The following is an 18,923-nucleotide window of genomic DNA, read 5'->3' on the forward strand; positions in this document are numbered from 1 at the left end:
TTCTGCACCACTATCCCTTTTAGACTAGAAAAGGAAGTGGAAACTACGGAAGATATAGACATAGTGGTCAAGCGGATCACGAAGGCCCTGAATGACTCGATTGTGTCAGCATGCCCTAGTGCCAATTCAAGGGGCAAACAGCGAGCAAACAAGAGCAAAAGCCACAAGAACACCAAACGATTGGGGTATCTATAAGGCTGACATAAGAAAATATATGAGCGAGCTGAGAAAGGCTCAGAACAAATCCTGGGTAGAATTCTGCAGCTCTGTGGAGGATACATCTGAGGCCTCTGGGCTAAGAGGATTCTGTCCTCGAGACCTATTAGCGTGGGGCATATTCAGAAGTCATAGAATGTATGGACAATGTCTAATGAGACAATGTTTAATGAGGAAACACTAGAACTACTCGTTGATACACATTTCCCGGGAAATTATCCAACGGAAAACGTGGATAATTTCCCGTATACCAGTGACAACCTCAGAAGAGGTTGTCACTGGTATGCATTCGTCGGAGGCTATTAGGAAATTGTGTTTGAGCCGTAAATCCTTTGGACGATAAGATGTCTTTACTCCTTTCTGTCGCCAGCTTGATAGAAACATATCTTAGGGCAAAGATCCCTGGAGATCGCCAGTCGCGGCAGCAGCATGCATACAGTAAACGCAAATCCACTGAAACAGCCCTTCACGACCTATTCGGCTACATAGAGGGCTCTCGCTGTCAAGAAATATGCAATGGTAGCATTTCTTGACATTGAAGTTGCAATCAATAATGTAAAACCGACGTCAATCATGAAGATGTTGGAGTTTCTGGGCATCAACTCTACCGCAAGAAAATTTATTAATAACTTACTTACTAAAACATGCATTGCGGCAGGCTTGGGATCTGTGGATCTAAAAAGATGGGTCAGCAGAGGAACTCCTCAAGAAGGTGTACTGTCTCCTCTACTTTGGAATATAGCCATTCACAATATATTACTGTCTATGGAAGAAATTGCTGATGACGTGGCAATTGCGGTTAGGGGAAAGTTGCACAGCACTCTAAGAGGTATACTTCAGGAAGCTCTACATGCAACAGCAAAGTGGGCTACCGAAAGTGGTCTGGGTATAAATTTCAGCAGGAGATACAAGTTGCCGTTGCCTACAGTGGAACCTGTCTCCTTGGGTGGAGAGAATGTTCCATTTACAGAAAGCGCAAAATACCTGGGTGTTTTGATGGACAGGAAATTGAACTTCAAATCCAACATTTTGGAAAGGGCAAGTCTTATAACTTTGCCCAATACACCTGCAAGAGAGCCATTGACATAAGTTGAGGGTTTAGACCTCGTGTCATGCATTGGGTATATACTGCAGTTATCAAAGACCTATAATGCTATATGGCGTTGTGGTCTGGGGGACGGCGCTTCAAAAGTTCACCTACTGTTCAATACTTAACCGGATCCAAAGGATGGCTTGTTGTGCATCACAGCTGCACTGAGGGCAACACCATCTGATGCACTGCATTTAATGCTACATCTTATGCCTCTGGACATTGTGACTACCCAAATTGCAGCGACCTCTGCCGTGAGGATAAGGGAGCTTTCTCATTGGTCATGTGGCGGCCACGGACACTGTGTTATACTTGATACAATATCTGATGTTCCAGGCAGTGTGGATTACACCCTACCTGATAAAAATTACTGTACCACTATTTCTGATAGAACCAATTGGAACTACGATATCCCTAGTAACCGAAGTTACATAAACTTCTATACGGATGGTTCCAAACTTAACGACCAGGTGGGCTTTGGGGTGTACTTTAAAGATCTAGAAATGGTCATATAGAAGTTACCCGACTGCAGTGTAAAGGTTACCCGACTGCAGTGTGTATCAATCAGAGATCCTTGCAATTAAGGAAGTGGTGGAATGGCTAAGATATAATGACATTACGACGATTGGCATAAATATCTTCTCAAACAGCCAGGCAGCCATTAAATCCCTGGAGAACGTATTTCAGAACACAAAAACCGCCATCGACTGTCGCATATCTCTTAACGAGATGGCTGAACCGTTTAAAATTCACCCGTTCTGGGTGCCGGGCCACAGAGATATCCCAGGGAATTCTAAAGCAGACGAGCTTGCGAGACTAGGAACTACCTTACACACTCCAGGGACACTGGAATCTGGCGACATGTAAGCTATGATTTCAGGACCAGGCCCATCGGGCCTGTGAGCATTCCAAAGTTAAGTGGCCTCATCTAGACTTGAAGAGGTCTATTGCTTTGCCATCATTGGCTAAAACAGACGTCTCAATCATTGAGTCCGTCATGACAGGTCACTGTCTAATCGGAAAACATGCTGACAAACTGAAGGTTGCCAGCAACGACTTTTGCAGAAGATGTAGGGACATCGAGGAAGAAGAGACTATAGAACGCATTCTGTGTGTGTGTCCCGCACCAGCAGTTAGGAGTTCCACTATAGGTTCTCATTTCTTTGAGAACCTCTCTAATTTAGCGGATGTGAACATTCGCAAGTTACTGGGCTTTTTAAAGTGATCTGAATGGTTCAACGGTAGGAACTAGAAGGCATCTTCCTTCTTATGTTCCCGTGGTATTACAATGGACGAAAACGTCTAAGTGAGTCTGATGGCAGACTGCCACTTAAACCTAACCTAATGTTGCAGAGTTTGGCATGTCTGTCTATGACGACGAACACTAGGTTCAAATCCCTTCTTGAACAAGAGAAACAATTTTCCCTTTACAAATGCTGACTGCATTTGTGAGGTATCTTGCCATAATAAAACTTCTCTACCAAGTGGTGTCGATATTCGGTACACCGTTCGAACCCAGCATAAAAAACGACGCCCCGTAACATTGAGTTTAAACTCTAATTGGACTGCACTCATTGATATGATAGAACTAACCCTTGTTAAATTTAGTAGCTTTATACCGGTACTCACAAAACTTTATGTAGATTTGAAATAGATTTATTTGACAGATTTATCTTACAGAACTGGCAAATAAATCTGTTTTAAGGCTTTATTAAGTTTGTGAATACGGCGGTTAGGTTATATAGTTTTAGAATTTAAATTTTTGTGTTGAAGAATTTTTTACCTTTGTCCGGAGTCGAGATAATTTTCTCGACTGCTGTGTGCTGTTTTCCATCCAAATGAGATTAGTAATTGAACAACAATTAAAGAACAAAATGTTCATTACATTGAACACTTTGCCATTCCATAACCAATTCTCTGTTTCAACTTCACCTAAAGTACCGTACTCCTTGATTTCTGTGGAAGTTCAAAATTTCCAAGAAAATATTTATGTATATGTGGATTAGTAAAAATTAAAGTTTTAGGAGTAAAAGCCAAACATTTCCAAGTTATTCGGTGATTACTTTGATCATTGGAGAATCCATGTGAAGATTCAGTGGTAGTAAAAGTCTTATTAGTGGCTGGCTTCTCTATATATGGTACACGATTCAGAATTACCATCTTTAAGCTGCTGGTTGAAGCCGTTTCTGCATGGGAAGCCGCAATGTGGGAAGTGATGCTAATGCACATCACCAGAAAGGGATGAGCCTCTTATCAAATATATTATGAATTGCAATCTGGCGATTTGTAATAAAGGAAATAAACCGACCTTTATTTCCAGGAACAGGAAGGATGTGCTATATGTTACCTTTGTTTCGGACGATATAAGCGGAAGCAATTGCGACTGGGAAGTGTTGGATGACCACAGCTTCTCTGATCATTGTTATATTAGTTTCAGCCTTGGAGAAAATACTGCAAATGTGGAGACTTGGCCAAAGAGAAGAAAGGTGGTTTGGGATAAATTTCGACACACATTCTGCACGACTATCCCTCTAGACCAGAAAAGGAAGTAGAAAATGCGGAGCATATAAACATAATGGTCAAGTGGATCACGAAGGCCCTCCATATCTCGTTTGTGCCAGCATGTCCTAGAGCAAAAGCAAGGAGCAAACAGAGACGGCTATGGTGGAACTGGTTAGTGTAAGGAAGGGCCCTCCAAGAGAACGAAAGCCACAAGGTCGCCACACTATTGGGACGTCTATATGGCTCAGCTAACAAAATACAAGGGCTAGCTGAGAAAGGCTCAGAATAAATTCTGGGTGGATTTCTGCAGCACCGGGGACGATACAACGGACAACATGGCGTCAGAAGAGGTTTCATTCGTCGGAGGTTTTTGGGGAAAATGTACATGAGTCCAAAATCCTTTGGGCGATAAAAAGAGTTGACTCCTTTACATCCCCATACCCTGATGATGCAATGCAGGTTCAATTACACGACTGTCTCCTTGACCTAGGGAGATATACTCTGATTGTATCACAAGTCATTTTTATTCCAAAAGCAAGAAAACCTACCCACACGAAGGCGAAAGATTTTCGTTTTATTAGTTTGTCATCCTTTGTGCTGAAGACCCTAGAGATGTGGATATAAACATATCTTAGGGCAAAGATCCCTGGAGATCGCTTGTGTAGGCTTCATATTTATGTTTTTGTTAATTTATTTATTGAATTACAATTAAAATTGTAGTTTAATTATTGGAGCTAAGCGCTTGTTAATAAATTCTAAATACGCATGCATGTAGTAAGGGCAAAGAAAGCCAACACTTGTTCTTTACACCTGCAAGAGAGCTATTGGAAAAAGTAGGGTATATACTGCAATTGTCTGACCTATTATAATATATGATGTTGTGGTCGGGTGGATTGCGCTTTAAACATTCACCTACTGTTCAATACTTAGACGGATCCAAAGGACGGCTTGTTTGTGCATCACAACCGTACTGAGAACGACACCATCTGATGCACTGAATTTAATGCTACATCTAATGCCTCTGGACATTGTGGCTAGACAAATTGATGCGATCACTGCCGTGAGGATAAGTAAGCTTTTCCTTTGGTCATGCGGCGCCTAGAAATACTGTGTTATCCTTTATAAAGGGTGATTTTTTAAGAGCTATATAAAAATAAAAAAACATATAAATTTCAGAAAAAAGATTGAAATCTTTATTTGAATGTAAATGTTGACCGGGACTGCGCCTCAAATGTTCCATCCGGTATCTCACGAATAAATGCTTCAATGTTGTCTTTGAATGCGTCATTGGATGAGGGCTTTTCTGAATAGACATGAGCTTTAACCTAGCCCCACAAAAAATAGTCTATAGGCGTTAAATCGCACGATTTAGGCGGCCAATTGACCGGTCCCTCACATGAAAGAAAATGTATGCCGAACTCGCCTCTCAATAAGTCCATTGTTACGCATTCTGTGTGGCATGTGGCACCGTCTTGTTGAAACCCCATGTCATGCAAGTTAAGCTCTCCATTTTGGGCAAAACAAAAGTTGGATATCATCTCACGGTAGCGCTCACCATCATCTTCGAATTCGACTTCCATCATCTTGGAAGAAATAAGGGCCAATGATGCCAAATTTGCATATTTTTGCCCATGAACATTCCGTTAAGAGCAAACCTCTAACATACCAATGAGTGGCGTCCGATTAAAGTTTAAGCTCAATGATTAGGGGCCTTCTCTTTATAGCCGAGTCCAAACGAAGTGCCGAACATGCGACACCTCTTTGGAGAGAAGTTTTTACAAGCCAAAGTACCTCACAAATGTCGACAGCATTTGGAGGCGAAAACCACCGCTGAAAATTGTTTGTGATGTTCTCGCTAGTATTCGAACGACGTGCCGAACATGCGACACCTCTTTGGAGAGAAGTTTTTACAAGGCAAAGTACCTCACAAATGTCGACAGCATTTGTAGGGGAAAACCACCGCTGAAAATTTTTTGTGATGTTTCCGCTAGGATTCGAACCCAGGCGTTCAGCGTCTCAAGTGGACATGCTAACCTCTACGGTGGCATCCTCCCACCAGCCCATAAACCGCACCAAAATGTGACTTTTTCTGGATGCATTGGTAGCTCTTGTAATGCTTCTGGCTGATCTTCACTTCAAACTTGACAATTCTGCTTATTTACGTACCCCAAGAGCCAAAAATGAGCTTCGTCGCTGTGTGTGTTCCGCACTGGCAGTTAGAAGGAGTTCCACTTAAGGGTCGCATTTCATTGAGAAATTGTCTGATTTAGCGGATGTGAACATTCGCTAAATCAAAAAAAATTTTTGGGCTTTTTAAAGCGATCTGGATGTTGCTATTGTAGGAACTAGAAGGCATTTTCATTACCATGTTCATATAATGAACGAAAACGTCAAGTAAGTCTGATGACAGGCTGCCTCTTAAACCTGCCTCTTCCACTTAAGGGTCGCATTTCATTGAGAAATTGTCTGATTTAGCGGATGTGAACATTCGCTAAATCAAAAAAAATTTTTGGGCTTTTTAAAGCGATCTGGATGTTGCTATTGTAGGAACTAGAAGGCATTTTCATTACCATGTTCATATAATGAACGAAAACGTCAAGTAAGTCTGATGACAGGCTGCCTCTTAAACCTAACCTAACCTGGACTAAACGGAACAAACAAAATTAAAAAAATGTGTAGAATTTTACTTACCTACAACGTCTAAATGCAGAAATATTGATGTGGGTGGATGAGTAGATATTTGACATTCATATATCCCAGCGTCTCTTTGTTGCACGTATTTAATTTGCAACGTCCAGTCCTACCAAAAAAGAAACATATACAATTGTGAATATTAAAATATTCTATGACAAAATAAAACGAAAACTTAAAATATTTATCCAGCTAAGTCTTTAGAGGCAGTTTGCAATCAAATTCACACAGCCACTTTGACCATTTTAATCAATTAAGGATGAAATTGATTTAAAGAAACTCTCTTAACAATTTGTTTAATTGGTTTAATAATTGTTGACATAGAAATTAAATTTTTTTTGTATCACGACAAGTAATTGGTAAAAAATGTAAGTAGAATACGAATCTAATATCCAAATGTGGGACCACGTTTCTGGGGGTCCGTCTCTTCCCCAAAACCCCCCTAAACAGGACTTATTTACTGACCATGGGAATATGGGGACTAATATATAAGTTATTTGAGTGTAGAATACGAATCTGATATCTTAATATGGGACCAAGTTTTTGGGGGCCGCCTCTTCCCAAAAGAGGCAAATTTACGACCATAGCAATATGGGGCTCAAATTAAAGGCCTTTGGGAGTAAAGCACGAATCAATGTTCTGGAGAAGTGTCTATGGGGCCACCCCACCCCCACAACACCACCCAAATAGGAAGTATTTGCTCAATATTGCAATATGAGGCTCAAATAAGAGGGTTTTTAGAGTAGAACACGAATTCGATATATATTTTCAAGGCCAACTCACTGAGTGGCCGCCCTTCGCCCAAAAAACCCCCCCTGCCGTTCATGTTTGCTGACTATGGAAATATGGGGCTCAAATGAAAGGTATTTGGGAGTAGACCACGTTCTGATACCAACATTAGGGACCAACTGCCTAGGGGACGTCCAACCACCATAACAACCCCCAAATATAGATATATGAGAATAGAGCATATATAGATATATGAGAATAGGGCACGTTGCTGATATATTTTCCGGGCTTAGTGTTTGGGGGAACACCCCAATCCCCAAAACACCCCTAAATCGGGCATATTTACCGACCATGTCAATGTGGGGTTAGAGCAAGAATTGATAACCACTTTCGGCACCAATATGGGAGTAGAATACGAAATTGATATCCAAATGTAGGACCATGTATTTAGGGCATCACCTCTTCCCCAAAACACCCCTCAAGCCATATACTATTTTCGTAGCATGGTATTTCACTAAAAGCTCTTTAATTTTCGAAAATAAACATTTCAAGGAAACCTTTGTTTCATATAAAGTAAAAGAAGGCGCAGCGGAGCGGGCAAGGGTCAGCTAGATAAATATAAAATTTAATTTTGCTTTTTCCGTACAGACTTAAAAAAGGCTCAACCGATTACCTTGAAATTTTCACAGATTTTGTAGGTTGGTCTGGAAGGAAACATAGACTATATAATTTTTATACCCACCACCGAAGGATGGGGGTATATTCATTTTGTCATTCCGTTTGCAACACATCGAAATATCCATTTCCGACCTTATAAAGTATATATATTCTTGATCAGCGTAAAAATCTAAGACGATCTAGACATGTCCGACTGTCTGTCTGTCTGTTGAAATCACGCTACAGTCTTCAAAAATAGAGATATTGAGCTGAAACTTTGCATAGATTCTTTTTTTGTCCATAAGCAGGTTAAGATGGGCTATATCGGACTATATCTTGATATAGCCCCCATATAGACCGATCCGCCGATTTAGGGCCTTAGGACAATAAAAGCCACATTTATTATCCGATTTTGCTGAAATTTGGAACTGTGAGTTGTGTTAGGCCCTTCGACATCATTTGTCAATTTGGCTCAGATCGGTCCAGATTTGGATATAGCTGTCATATAGACCGATCCTTCGATTTAGGGTCTTAGGCCCATAAAAGCAACATTTATTAAACGATTTTGCTGAAATTTGGGACATTGAGTTTTGTTAGGCCCTTCGACATCTTTCGTCAATTTGGCTCAAATCGGTTCAGATTTGGATATAGCTACCATATAGACCGACCCTCCGATTTAGTGTCTTAGGTCCATAAAAGGCGCATTTATTGTCCGATGTCGCCGAAATTTGGGACAGTGAGTTAAGTTAAGCCCGTTGACATACTTCTGCATTATGGCACAGATCGGAGCCTATTTGGATATAGCTGCCATATGGACCGATCTGTCGGTTAGGTTTTGAGCCCATAAAAGTCGCATTTATTGTCCGAATTCGCCGCAATATGGGACAGTGAGTTGTGTTAGACCTTTCGACATCCAGGCCGCCCCAACCCAGTAGATTACGAATCTGGCATACAAAGGCAGATTGAAGTATTGGGGGTCACCATCATAACTATATGGGATTCGGTATTTTTGTTTGTTCCGTAGAATCAAAAACGGCTGAACCGATTTTCTTAAAATTTTAACAGATTGTGTAAGTTTGTCTGGAGGAAAACATAGACTATATATTTTTAAATATCGGATGGGGGCGGTCCTTGCTCCCAATAACGCAGTGGATCGATAGGCACAATATGGGTCTCACATGAAGGGTATTGGAGACTAGAAAACGAATATCGTATTAAAATTTGGGTCCAAGTACCCAGCGGGCCTCCCCAACCCAAAAACTCCTCTTGCCGAGTGTTTGGGGTATGCCTTAAACAGCCCCCTAAACTGAACTTCATTTCCCATTATGGCAGTATGAAGCTCAAATCAACGGTATTTGGGAGTAAAGAACGAATTTGATATCTATTTTCAAGGCAAAGTGCCGGTGGCCCCCCAGCCCCAAAACACCCTCCACACATTTCATTTTTACTGACCAGGGCAATATGGAACTCACATTAAATGGATTTGGGAGTGCAGCATGAATTTGATATCCATATTTAAGTCGAATTTATTTACCGATCATTCCATTATGGGGCTCATATAAAATGTATTTGAAAGTAGAGCACAAAACGTATATTTACTTTGAGGGCCAAGTGTCCTCTAAAGCGTAAATATTTCAATATTTATTTCTTTTGAATCGTATGTTATACGATTCAAAAGAAAGGTATTTGGGAGTAGAGTAAAAATTTAACCAGGAACCGCTTTCCGATTCAAGTTTAAACTCAATGATAAGGGACTTTTTTACAGCCGAGTCCGAATGGTGTGCCGCAGTACGACATCTCTTTGGGGAGAATTTTTTACATGACCATGGATGACAAATGTCGCCAGCATTAAGAGGGGATCCCCACCGCTTTAAATGTTGTTAGATTTTATCGAATCCAAGATTTGATGACACATTTTAACGAAGTATTATCAACTTTCTGCTTAAGTGATGTCACTAATTTCTTCATCGATGTCAAATGATCTAGCAGCAAACGTAAATGTGAATAAAACTTGCTCTCATAGATAAAAGTTTGCCGACAAATATCATTTTAACACATTTCCTTGCTTAAGGTGGGTATTAAGTTGTTGTTGTTGTTGTAGCAGTTTATTGTGTTCTATCTTTCGTCTGCTTGATTCTGTTGAGTTTGAAGACCTAGGAACTCTGCGACTAAAATGGGGTGCGTCCACAGGGATCTGGGTCCGAGTCGAGTGGGTCTAGCCGGGCAGTTAAACAGGTGTCGTGTATCGTGCGGTCCCTGGTTACAATCGGGACATACATCTTGCATGTCGGCATCAATCCTAGCTTTGTGGGCTCTTGTCAGCTGATTTTATAAAGGGAAAACAGCTCCGAATTTAAAGAGCAGTATAAACGGGGTTCAACAGCTTTTTGATTTCCATCATTAGGGTACTTCCATTATTTATGATAAAATTTAAATAAAAGTGTTGCTGTATCCGTGATAATTTTGTAGTTGTTAAAAAAGTAATCGTGAAAAACATGGGTATTTAACTATGAAACACGAACTTGATACCCACTTTTTTGCGAATATGCTCGTCGAATTTTATTTAAGATTTTCGTACACAACACATAAGGAAATCATTAGTCTCAAAATCTTTTCTAAAAAGATTTTCTTGGAAGAAAATCATAAATTCAAAAAGCAAATTTTTAAAAATTTTAAATAATATTCCACTGTGCTCAAAGCTACGCTCAAAGCAACAGAAATAACAAATTTCTACCAGACTTTTCGTTCCTTAACCACTATGAACTCCAGATCAATTGCCTTAAATACTGTATTATGTATTATAAAATTCCAAATATAAAAAAAGAAACGGTTATATCTGAAATAATTATTTAAAAATGTTAATTAATCTGGGTGATTATTTCGAGTTTTAAAATTGTGTTTCCGAGTCCTTAACATATTTCATTTTATTGCTGATGTAATTCAAACAATTTGTAATTAAATATTAATAATTATTCTTCGGTTTTTCAGACTAGCAAGCAAAATATTTCATTTTAAGAATTTTTTTTAATAACTTGTTTTCTACAGTTAAAATTTCTATTAAAATAATAAAACGAGAATTAAGAGAAAATTCATATAGAATTATGTTTTAGAAAAAAGTTTGTTAAATGTTTGTCTTTTGAAACAATTTTTATAAAAAAATTTTTGGCAAGAAAATTTCACGAAGATTTTGTCCTAAAGAAACTTTAAGTAACTTTTCGTTTAAAAAAAATCACAAAAATTTCATCTTTTTAAAAATTACATTGGCTTTCGGTTTTAAAAAATGTGCAAAAACCCATTACCGACGAAAAATACCAATGAATAGTGCGGTCTTAGAAAAAATCTAGCTCGAGTTAAGAAAGGTGTATGGTAATGAATGTTTTGCGAAAAAATTGGCTTGGGGAAAATACCCAAAAATTAAACGCCAATTTCTCAAAATTCTTAGGAGTGAAATTTCTGGAATCCGTTTTAATGTATTGTTGCATTTGATGGTTTCTCTATTAAAAAATAAATTAATGGTAATAATCCTACTTCTTTTCATAGCAAGTGCTATTTTATGCCACAACCATTAAATCCAGCTTTCTTCGCTATATAGTCTAAAAAGCTATATAGTCTATATAGTCTTCGCTGTAGGGAGAGAAGTTGCCCCTGTTCCTTAATGGAAAAAAAATTGCTACGTCAATATAAATTCTTTAAATTATGTATATTAAAATTTCATTAAAATCGGACAATGGAATCGAGGGTCAGGCGGTAAAACTTTGCCTTTAAAAATGTTTATGCAAAATTTAGTGTCGCAAAATGGGGCCCGGGGTCCCTCCGCCTGGCTGCGTCCCTGGTTGAACACATTTTTAATTGTACGAATTAAAATTGTTATTTAACAGCATAAATTGTGTGAATCTATTTCTGCGTTCTCTTGTGTTCTCTTTCACACAATATACGAAGAAATCCAAAGGCGCCAAATATACACTGAAAAATATAGACCTACATCTGACCGATTAAATATGGTATCGATTTATAAAAAAAAATTCAAACAAGGTGTTAATTGCTTTAATAATTCTTGACATAGAAATTCGATTTTCTTTTGTATCACGGCAAGTGATTGGTAAACACGGCATACTTTGAACATACGTTAATTTTACGAAATTATTATTATTTAACAGTATAAATTGTGCATTGATCAAGATTATATTGCGTCCCCTTTCACACATATGTAATGCGAAATGAAGTAAGAGTGAGACAAATATATGTCTCGCTTCTATTACATATAGACACAATGAAGCGTTGCTAGCCAAAGAAAACCTATCAAGAATATAATTTATTTAAATTTTTCTTTTTATTTCGAAGTAAAAAAAAGTATTGCGATTGTTACACTGAAATAGTGAAAAGCGGAAAATTAGGCTGTGAACAAATAGAATGGATGAATTCCAAACGCAATAAATTGGAGGACATTGTAGAATGCAAACGTGGTATTTATAAACACCAACCCATCTAGCACGCTACGCTGTGGCTTCTACAATACACAAAAAAAAAATTTACTTATATTTATAATCTAATCTTCTAAGTCTCATGGGTGTATCTTGACTTCAATTATACTCCACATTGTTCGGTTGAATTCAGTGCATTTATTAAAAAGTTAAGATTGTGAAGCCGCAGAGGCACTTTGACCAAAGTATTGTTTTTTCATTTTCATTTATTATTTGTACGATTCGTACCCCTCTTCTTTAATTTATGCCCCATATTGTTATAATCGGATTATATGTCCGTTTGGTGGTAATTGAAAGAGGGGCGAGCGCTAGAAACTTGAAGTTATATAGCCATTTCAGGTGCTTACCATTCTTGTTGTTTAGTGCTATAACATGCGGACGGATCATTTGAATATCATATTGCTATTATTGGGCTTTATGTCAACTCGGCCACTTGTTAAATGCTTGAATGTTGCCTTCGTACTCTACTCCTAAACCCCTTTAATTTAGACCCAGATTTTATTAAATCGGCAACAGCTTTTTCGAGCAGGTTTGGAGGCCTTGAGATTGTTTGCCCAAAACTTTTATGATAAATGGTATAAGGAACAAGTAAAAGCGTGCTAAGTTCGTCCGGGCCGAATCTTATCTACCCTCCACCATGGATCGCATTTGTCGAGTTCTTTTCCCGGCATCTCTTCTTAGGCAAAAAAGGATATAAGAAAAGAGTTGCACTGCTCTTAAAACGATATCAAGATATGGTCCGGTTCGGACCACAATTAAATTATATGTTGGAGACCTGTGTAAAATTTCAGCCAATTCGTATAAGAATTGCGCCCATTGGGGCTCACGAAGTAAAATAGAGAGAACTATTTATATGGGATCTGTATCGGGCTATAGACCGATTCAGACCATAATAAACACGTTTGTTGATGGTCATGAGAGGATCCATCGTACAAAATTTCAGGCATATCGGATAATAATTGCGACCTCTAGGGGTCAAGAAGTCAAGATCCCAGATCGGTTTATATGGCAGCTATATCAGGTTATGAACCGATTTAACCATTATTTAACACCGTTGTTGAAAGTAAAAATAAAATACGTTATGCAAAATTTCAGCCAAATCGGATAGGAATTGCGCCCTCTAGAAGCTCAAGAAATCAAATCCCCAGATCTGTTTATATGACAGCTATATCAGGTTATGGACCGATTTCAACCATACTTCGCACAGTTGTTGGGTATCATAACAAAACACGTCGTGCGAAATTCCATTCCAATCGGATAAGAATTGCGCCCTCTAGAGGCTCAAAAAGTCAAGACCCAATATCGGTTTATATGGCAGCTATATCAGGTTATGGACCGATGTGAACCATACTTGGCACAGTTGTTGGATATCATAACAAAACACGTCGTGCAAAATTTCATTCTGATCGGATGAGAATTGCGCACGCTAGAGGCTCAAGAAGTCAAGACCCAAGATCGGTTTATATGGCAGCTATATCAGGTTATGGACCGATTTCACCCATACTTGGCACAGTTATTGGATATCATAGCAAAATACGTCGTGCAAAATTTCATTCCAATCGGATAAGAATTGCGCACTCTAGAGGCTCAAGAAGTTTTATCGGTTTATATGGCAGCTATATCAGGTTATGGACCGATGTGAACCATACTTGGCACAGTTGTTGGATATCATAACAAAACACGTCGTGCAAAATTTCATTCTGATCGGATGAGAATTGCGCACGCTAGAGGCTCAAGAAGTCAAGACCCAAGATCGGTTTATATGGCAGCTATATCAGGTTATGGACCGATTTCACCCATACTTGGCACAGTTATTGGATATCATAGCAAAATACGTCGTGCAAAATTTCATTCCAATCGGATAAGAATTGCGCACTCTAGAGGCTCAAGAAGTCAAGACCCAAGATCGGTTTATATGGCAGCTATATCAAAACATGGACCGATATGGCCCATTTACAATACCAACCGACCTACACTAATAAGAAGTATTTGTGCAAAATTTCAAGCGGCTAGCTTTACTCCTTCGGAAGTTAGCGTGCTTTCGACAGACAGACGGACGGACGGACATGGCTAGATCAAGAATATATATACTTTATGGGGTCTCGGACGAATATTTCGAGTAGTTACAAACAGAATGACGAAATTAGTATACCCCCCATCTTATGGTGGAGGGTATAAAAAGGATGACCCAAAAACACGTGATGACATATTTTTATATCAAATTCGTTCTGCTTTGCATTCAAGACCCCATATTAGCACATCGCGCTACATGCCGCGTAAGGTTGTTGGCAGAACAATCCCTCACACAACCCCCTTCTAATATTGAAATGTTAAGTACATTATTTTCATCACATGATCATTTTAAACTATCTGTATATTGCAAGTCTACATGAATATGAAAACAAACAAACATATATTGATTTGTTACCTTAAAACATATGGGACCCATCACATAATGTAAGCAAAAGTACTGCACCTTATTTCCTTTACTTGTTTAACACTCCGTCAACTATTTCATTCCTTAAGCGCAAAGTGTTGCCACACAATTAGTAACTTTGACTCCTTTTAATGTTTACTTCAATATTAATATGAGTGTGTTGTCAAAGTTGTGTTTAATCGTTGCCAACATATTAAACCGCAATCGTCATTGTCCATAGCCGCATCTTATGCTACTGACAGCACTACGTGCCAAAGAATACCAAGTAGGACCTCACGCATCACACCACCACACACCCGCATCACACTACCATACACCCGCATCACATCACCACACACCTCTTTTAGCATATTCTTTATCTTGAAAATACCAGTCACGTTTCGCATTCCTGAACATGAAATAAAATTTTCACTGAATCGCTCTCAATAAGTCCATTGTCCCGCTTTCTGTGTGGCATTTGGCACCCTCTTTTTAAAACCACATGGCAAGTCAAGCTCTTGTATGTTGGGCAAAAAAGGTGGATATTATCTCATAGCGCGCTCCATTCACAATTACGTTACGATTCACATCATCTTTGAAGAAGTACGGTCCAATGATGCCACCAGCATACCGGCTGCTTATTTACGTACCCATTGAGCCAAAAATGAGTATCGTCCATAAAATATAAGAAGCGCGCGTTTTGATAATAAAATTCAATAATTGACTAGCGCTGTTCGTTTGTAAGACGATTCATGGTTCAATTATAGACCAAACTAGAGATGATAGACAGTGAAACAAAACACGAAACGTGCGAAAGCTGTTTAAACCAGTGTTGCCAAAAAGATAATGCTAAAAAATCACCCTTAATTTCCGTCGCTTTTCTGGAAAAATATCTTTCGATTAATGCCAATTTAATTAAAATCCATTCAGCCGTAATATGTACTTCAAAATATCTTTTTAATAACATATATTATTACTAATTTTTTCATATTACAATTTTTGTTTGTTTCTCTTTCGAGACGAGCAAATGGAAAAGGAAAGCCAAAGATAGCAACACACACCAACCACTATGGGACGCGTTTTGTCTTTTGTTAGAATACTTTTCAACCATTTTAGGTGTGATGGCTTCAAGGGCCGTGCGTTGGTATGTTGTATTTGAATCGTATTAATAGCGAAAACGCATCTATGATACAATTACCACATTAACCAAGCTCGACAACCCTGCTTATTAGTTGTACTTTTCCCAATGCATGTTTTTTTTTATTCTACTAATTTGTTAAACCCCGTTTACTGTCACACCCTGTCAGCTGATTTTAAAAAGGGAAAACAGAAGATCGAGCCATTAAATCCGGATTCCGATTAAAGAGTGTAAACGTGGTTTTAACCATATAGAGTGCGATGCGAGCTTTCACCACATTTCATGGGGTAGTCCAACACTAATAAGCGGGACCAAGCCCTGGCAGAGTTCTTGCATACTAACGACCCAATAGCACTTTATATTAGTAACTCTGCTACCTTTGTTAATAAATTTAGGGAGTAGGTATTAGATGTGACGATATGTTCGGAAAATCTAATCGATGAGGTTCAGGCTTGGGGGTCTCCATGGAACACTCTTTCTCTGACCACCGCTACATTAAGCTTAGAATAGCACGACCAGCGCCGAATCCGATAAGCTTCCGGAAATCAGCCCAAGAAAAACACTGGATAACCGGGGAGATTCGCAACATTGGAAAAAAGGCCCGCAGACCTTTTAACAGAGCACATTGTAAGAAAGCGGAAGTTTAGTGGGATGTGTATTGCAAACGGCTCAAGGAATACAATTGGATAACCAGAGCGCCAATTCGTGCCTCCTGAAATCTTTTCTGCAAACAGGTCGATAGCGTTAATAACACCTGCAAGACAAAAAAATTTCTCTAATTTCTCTTGGACATGGGTTCCAAACTGAAACTTTAGTAGACGACATGGGAGTGAGAGCAGAGACAATATAAGACATGTTGAGGCTTTTGATGACAGGATACGACGATTATTATGTCGATCGAATGTTTATTATTACGGAGTTTATGGTGAGAAATCCTTGAGGAGCTTCAAACCATTTAAATTACCCGGACTTGATGCAATATTTCCGGCGTTACTACTGAAGGAGGCAGACTATATGGCCCATCTGGTCAATATTTTTACAGCGTGCCTGGGACTTGCATATACTCCGAAATCCTGGCAGGAGGCAAGGATGGTATTTATACCCAAGCCCTGCAAAGCAAGTTATGCGACAAGCAAGGCCTACAGACCTATAAGCCTTAAGTTCTTTCTACTCAAAATTATGGAACGTATTGTGGACAACATGAAAAAGAGTGGGACAGGAGCCAGACTAGACCACGCCTCAGTAGTTTGTTGGACTGCTATGGAGAATAAGTGCAACATAAGGACCATACAACAGGTTCAGAGACCGTGTTGTCTTGGCATAGGCGGAGCGATGAGGGCCACGTCCATTAGGACACTGGAGACTATTCTAGATATCCGACCCATTGACATACAGATTAAGTGTGAGGCAGCCACTGCAGTTATGAGACTTAAGGCAATGGGAGAATGGAATGAGGGTGTGAGCAGCTCATACCATCGGGGGTTTAATCGAGGCGACGATTGGAAACCTGGAAGGATGGGAAGAGGTTTCAGATCGGAAACTTGAGATGAACCTTGAAACCGAGTGCAAGGCACTGCTGCAATCGGCACTGTCTTTGATTGACAGAACCCTAGTATTGCCATCTGGAAGATCATGTTACACGGATGGACCAAAGCTAGAGGAAAGAGTGGGCCTGGGGGTGTACATTGAGAACCCAGGGGCTGACATCTGTTTTAGACTGCCTGACCATAATACGGTACTGCAGGCGGAGATCCGGGCGATCACGGAATGCATGAAGTGGTGTGCTGCTAACGCAAGGACGTCGAGTCTGAACATCTTTACGGACAGTAAAATTGACATAAGGGCAATAACGACCAGGACCGTAAGGTCACGAACAGTCTTGCAGTGTAAGAAGAAGATTAACGCCTTCTCTGAGGATGGTAAAATCCGCATCGTTTGGGTTCCGGGCCATAACGGAGTAAGGGGTAATGAATAGATAGACGATTTGGCTGTGAAGGCCAGATGAATGAATGCCGTCAATAAATTTGGTTAACCCGAACCCTTTCGGGTCGACGCAGTCCGAGTTAAGGAAGTGAGCGATGAATGCGCATGCAACATTGAGGATGACCGAATCGGTCGGTAGGTCGGGAAAAATAGGACTTCGAGCTCACTTATGTAAAATCGGTGCGGCAAGTGGTAGCATGTGTATGGCATGCATTGGACTATTTCCTTTGTCATTGTCCGTCTAACAGATACCGGCAACTTAGGGGAGTGGTATTAAAAACAATTAAGGATTTTGTAAGTAGCACGGAATTCCTAACTTAAAATTTTCTTTTTAGACGTTACTTTATATTTTTTGAAGCACACAACAATACCTGCACGCTCTTTTCAACCTAACCTAACCTTGAATTTTAAAAATTTTAGAAAAAAGATCGTTTTACCTCCTAGTCTTGTACAACAAAAAAATTATTTTCTTTGTAATATGATAACTTGTTATACTCGTATTTATAAGAAACTTTTGATGAAACTAAGTAGACTAGCTTGTTCCTTTAATGTTGTTTGTTTGAAAAATATAATAAAAAGAGTCAGTTTGTTGACAGAAAATTTACAATTCAGGTGTGGGGTTCCCAAAAAAAAAAAAAAAAAAATTTTTTTTTTAATATGGATTCACGCCCTACTCGAGAAAGAATTCTTTCAGCTTTGAAAGCTTCAAATGTGGAATTTCCAGAAACAGCGTCAATTGCACAATTGAGAACATTATATGATTCTTTGCAAGTTAACGGTGGTCCATCAAAGCAGACTGAATTGCCTTCTGGAAATGTGGTTTCTTCTGATTCTGCTGGGAATTCATCTGTAACTGTCACTACAATGTCATCCAATACTTTGAATGAAACTCCCGTTATTATTCCGCAACTGCCGATCCTGAAAATTTGCTTCAGTCATTTCAATGTAATGGTGAGTCCACAAATCAAACTGAATTGGTTCTTGGAACTGCCGCTTGTTTTTCTGCCGCACGGACTTCAA

At 39.3% G+C, this 18,923-nt stretch overlaps 1 protein-coding gene across 2 annotated transcripts in view; it reads right to left on the reverse strand.

Annotated features, from left to right (window-relative positions):
* LOC106083357 (uncharacterized) overlaps positions 1–18,923 on the reverse strand; it is a 303,300-nt gene that overhangs the window by 132,170 nt on the left and 152,207 nt on the right. For both annotated transcript variants that reach the window (XM_059370091.1, XM_059370090.1), the window contains exon 5: positions 6,500–6,608. In XM_059370091.1, coding sequence (XP_059226074.1) covers positions 6,500–6,608 — 109 coding nt within the window. The remainder of the gene's footprint in view (positions 1–6,499; positions 6,609–18,923) is intronic.

This window comes from Stomoxys calcitrans, chromosome 5 (assembly GCF_963082655.1).
Source record: "Stomoxys calcitrans chromosome 5, idStoCalc2.1, whole genome shotgun sequence".
Classification (NCBI taxonomy): Eukaryota; Metazoa; Arthropoda; class Insecta; order Diptera; family Muscidae; genus Stomoxys; species Stomoxys calcitrans.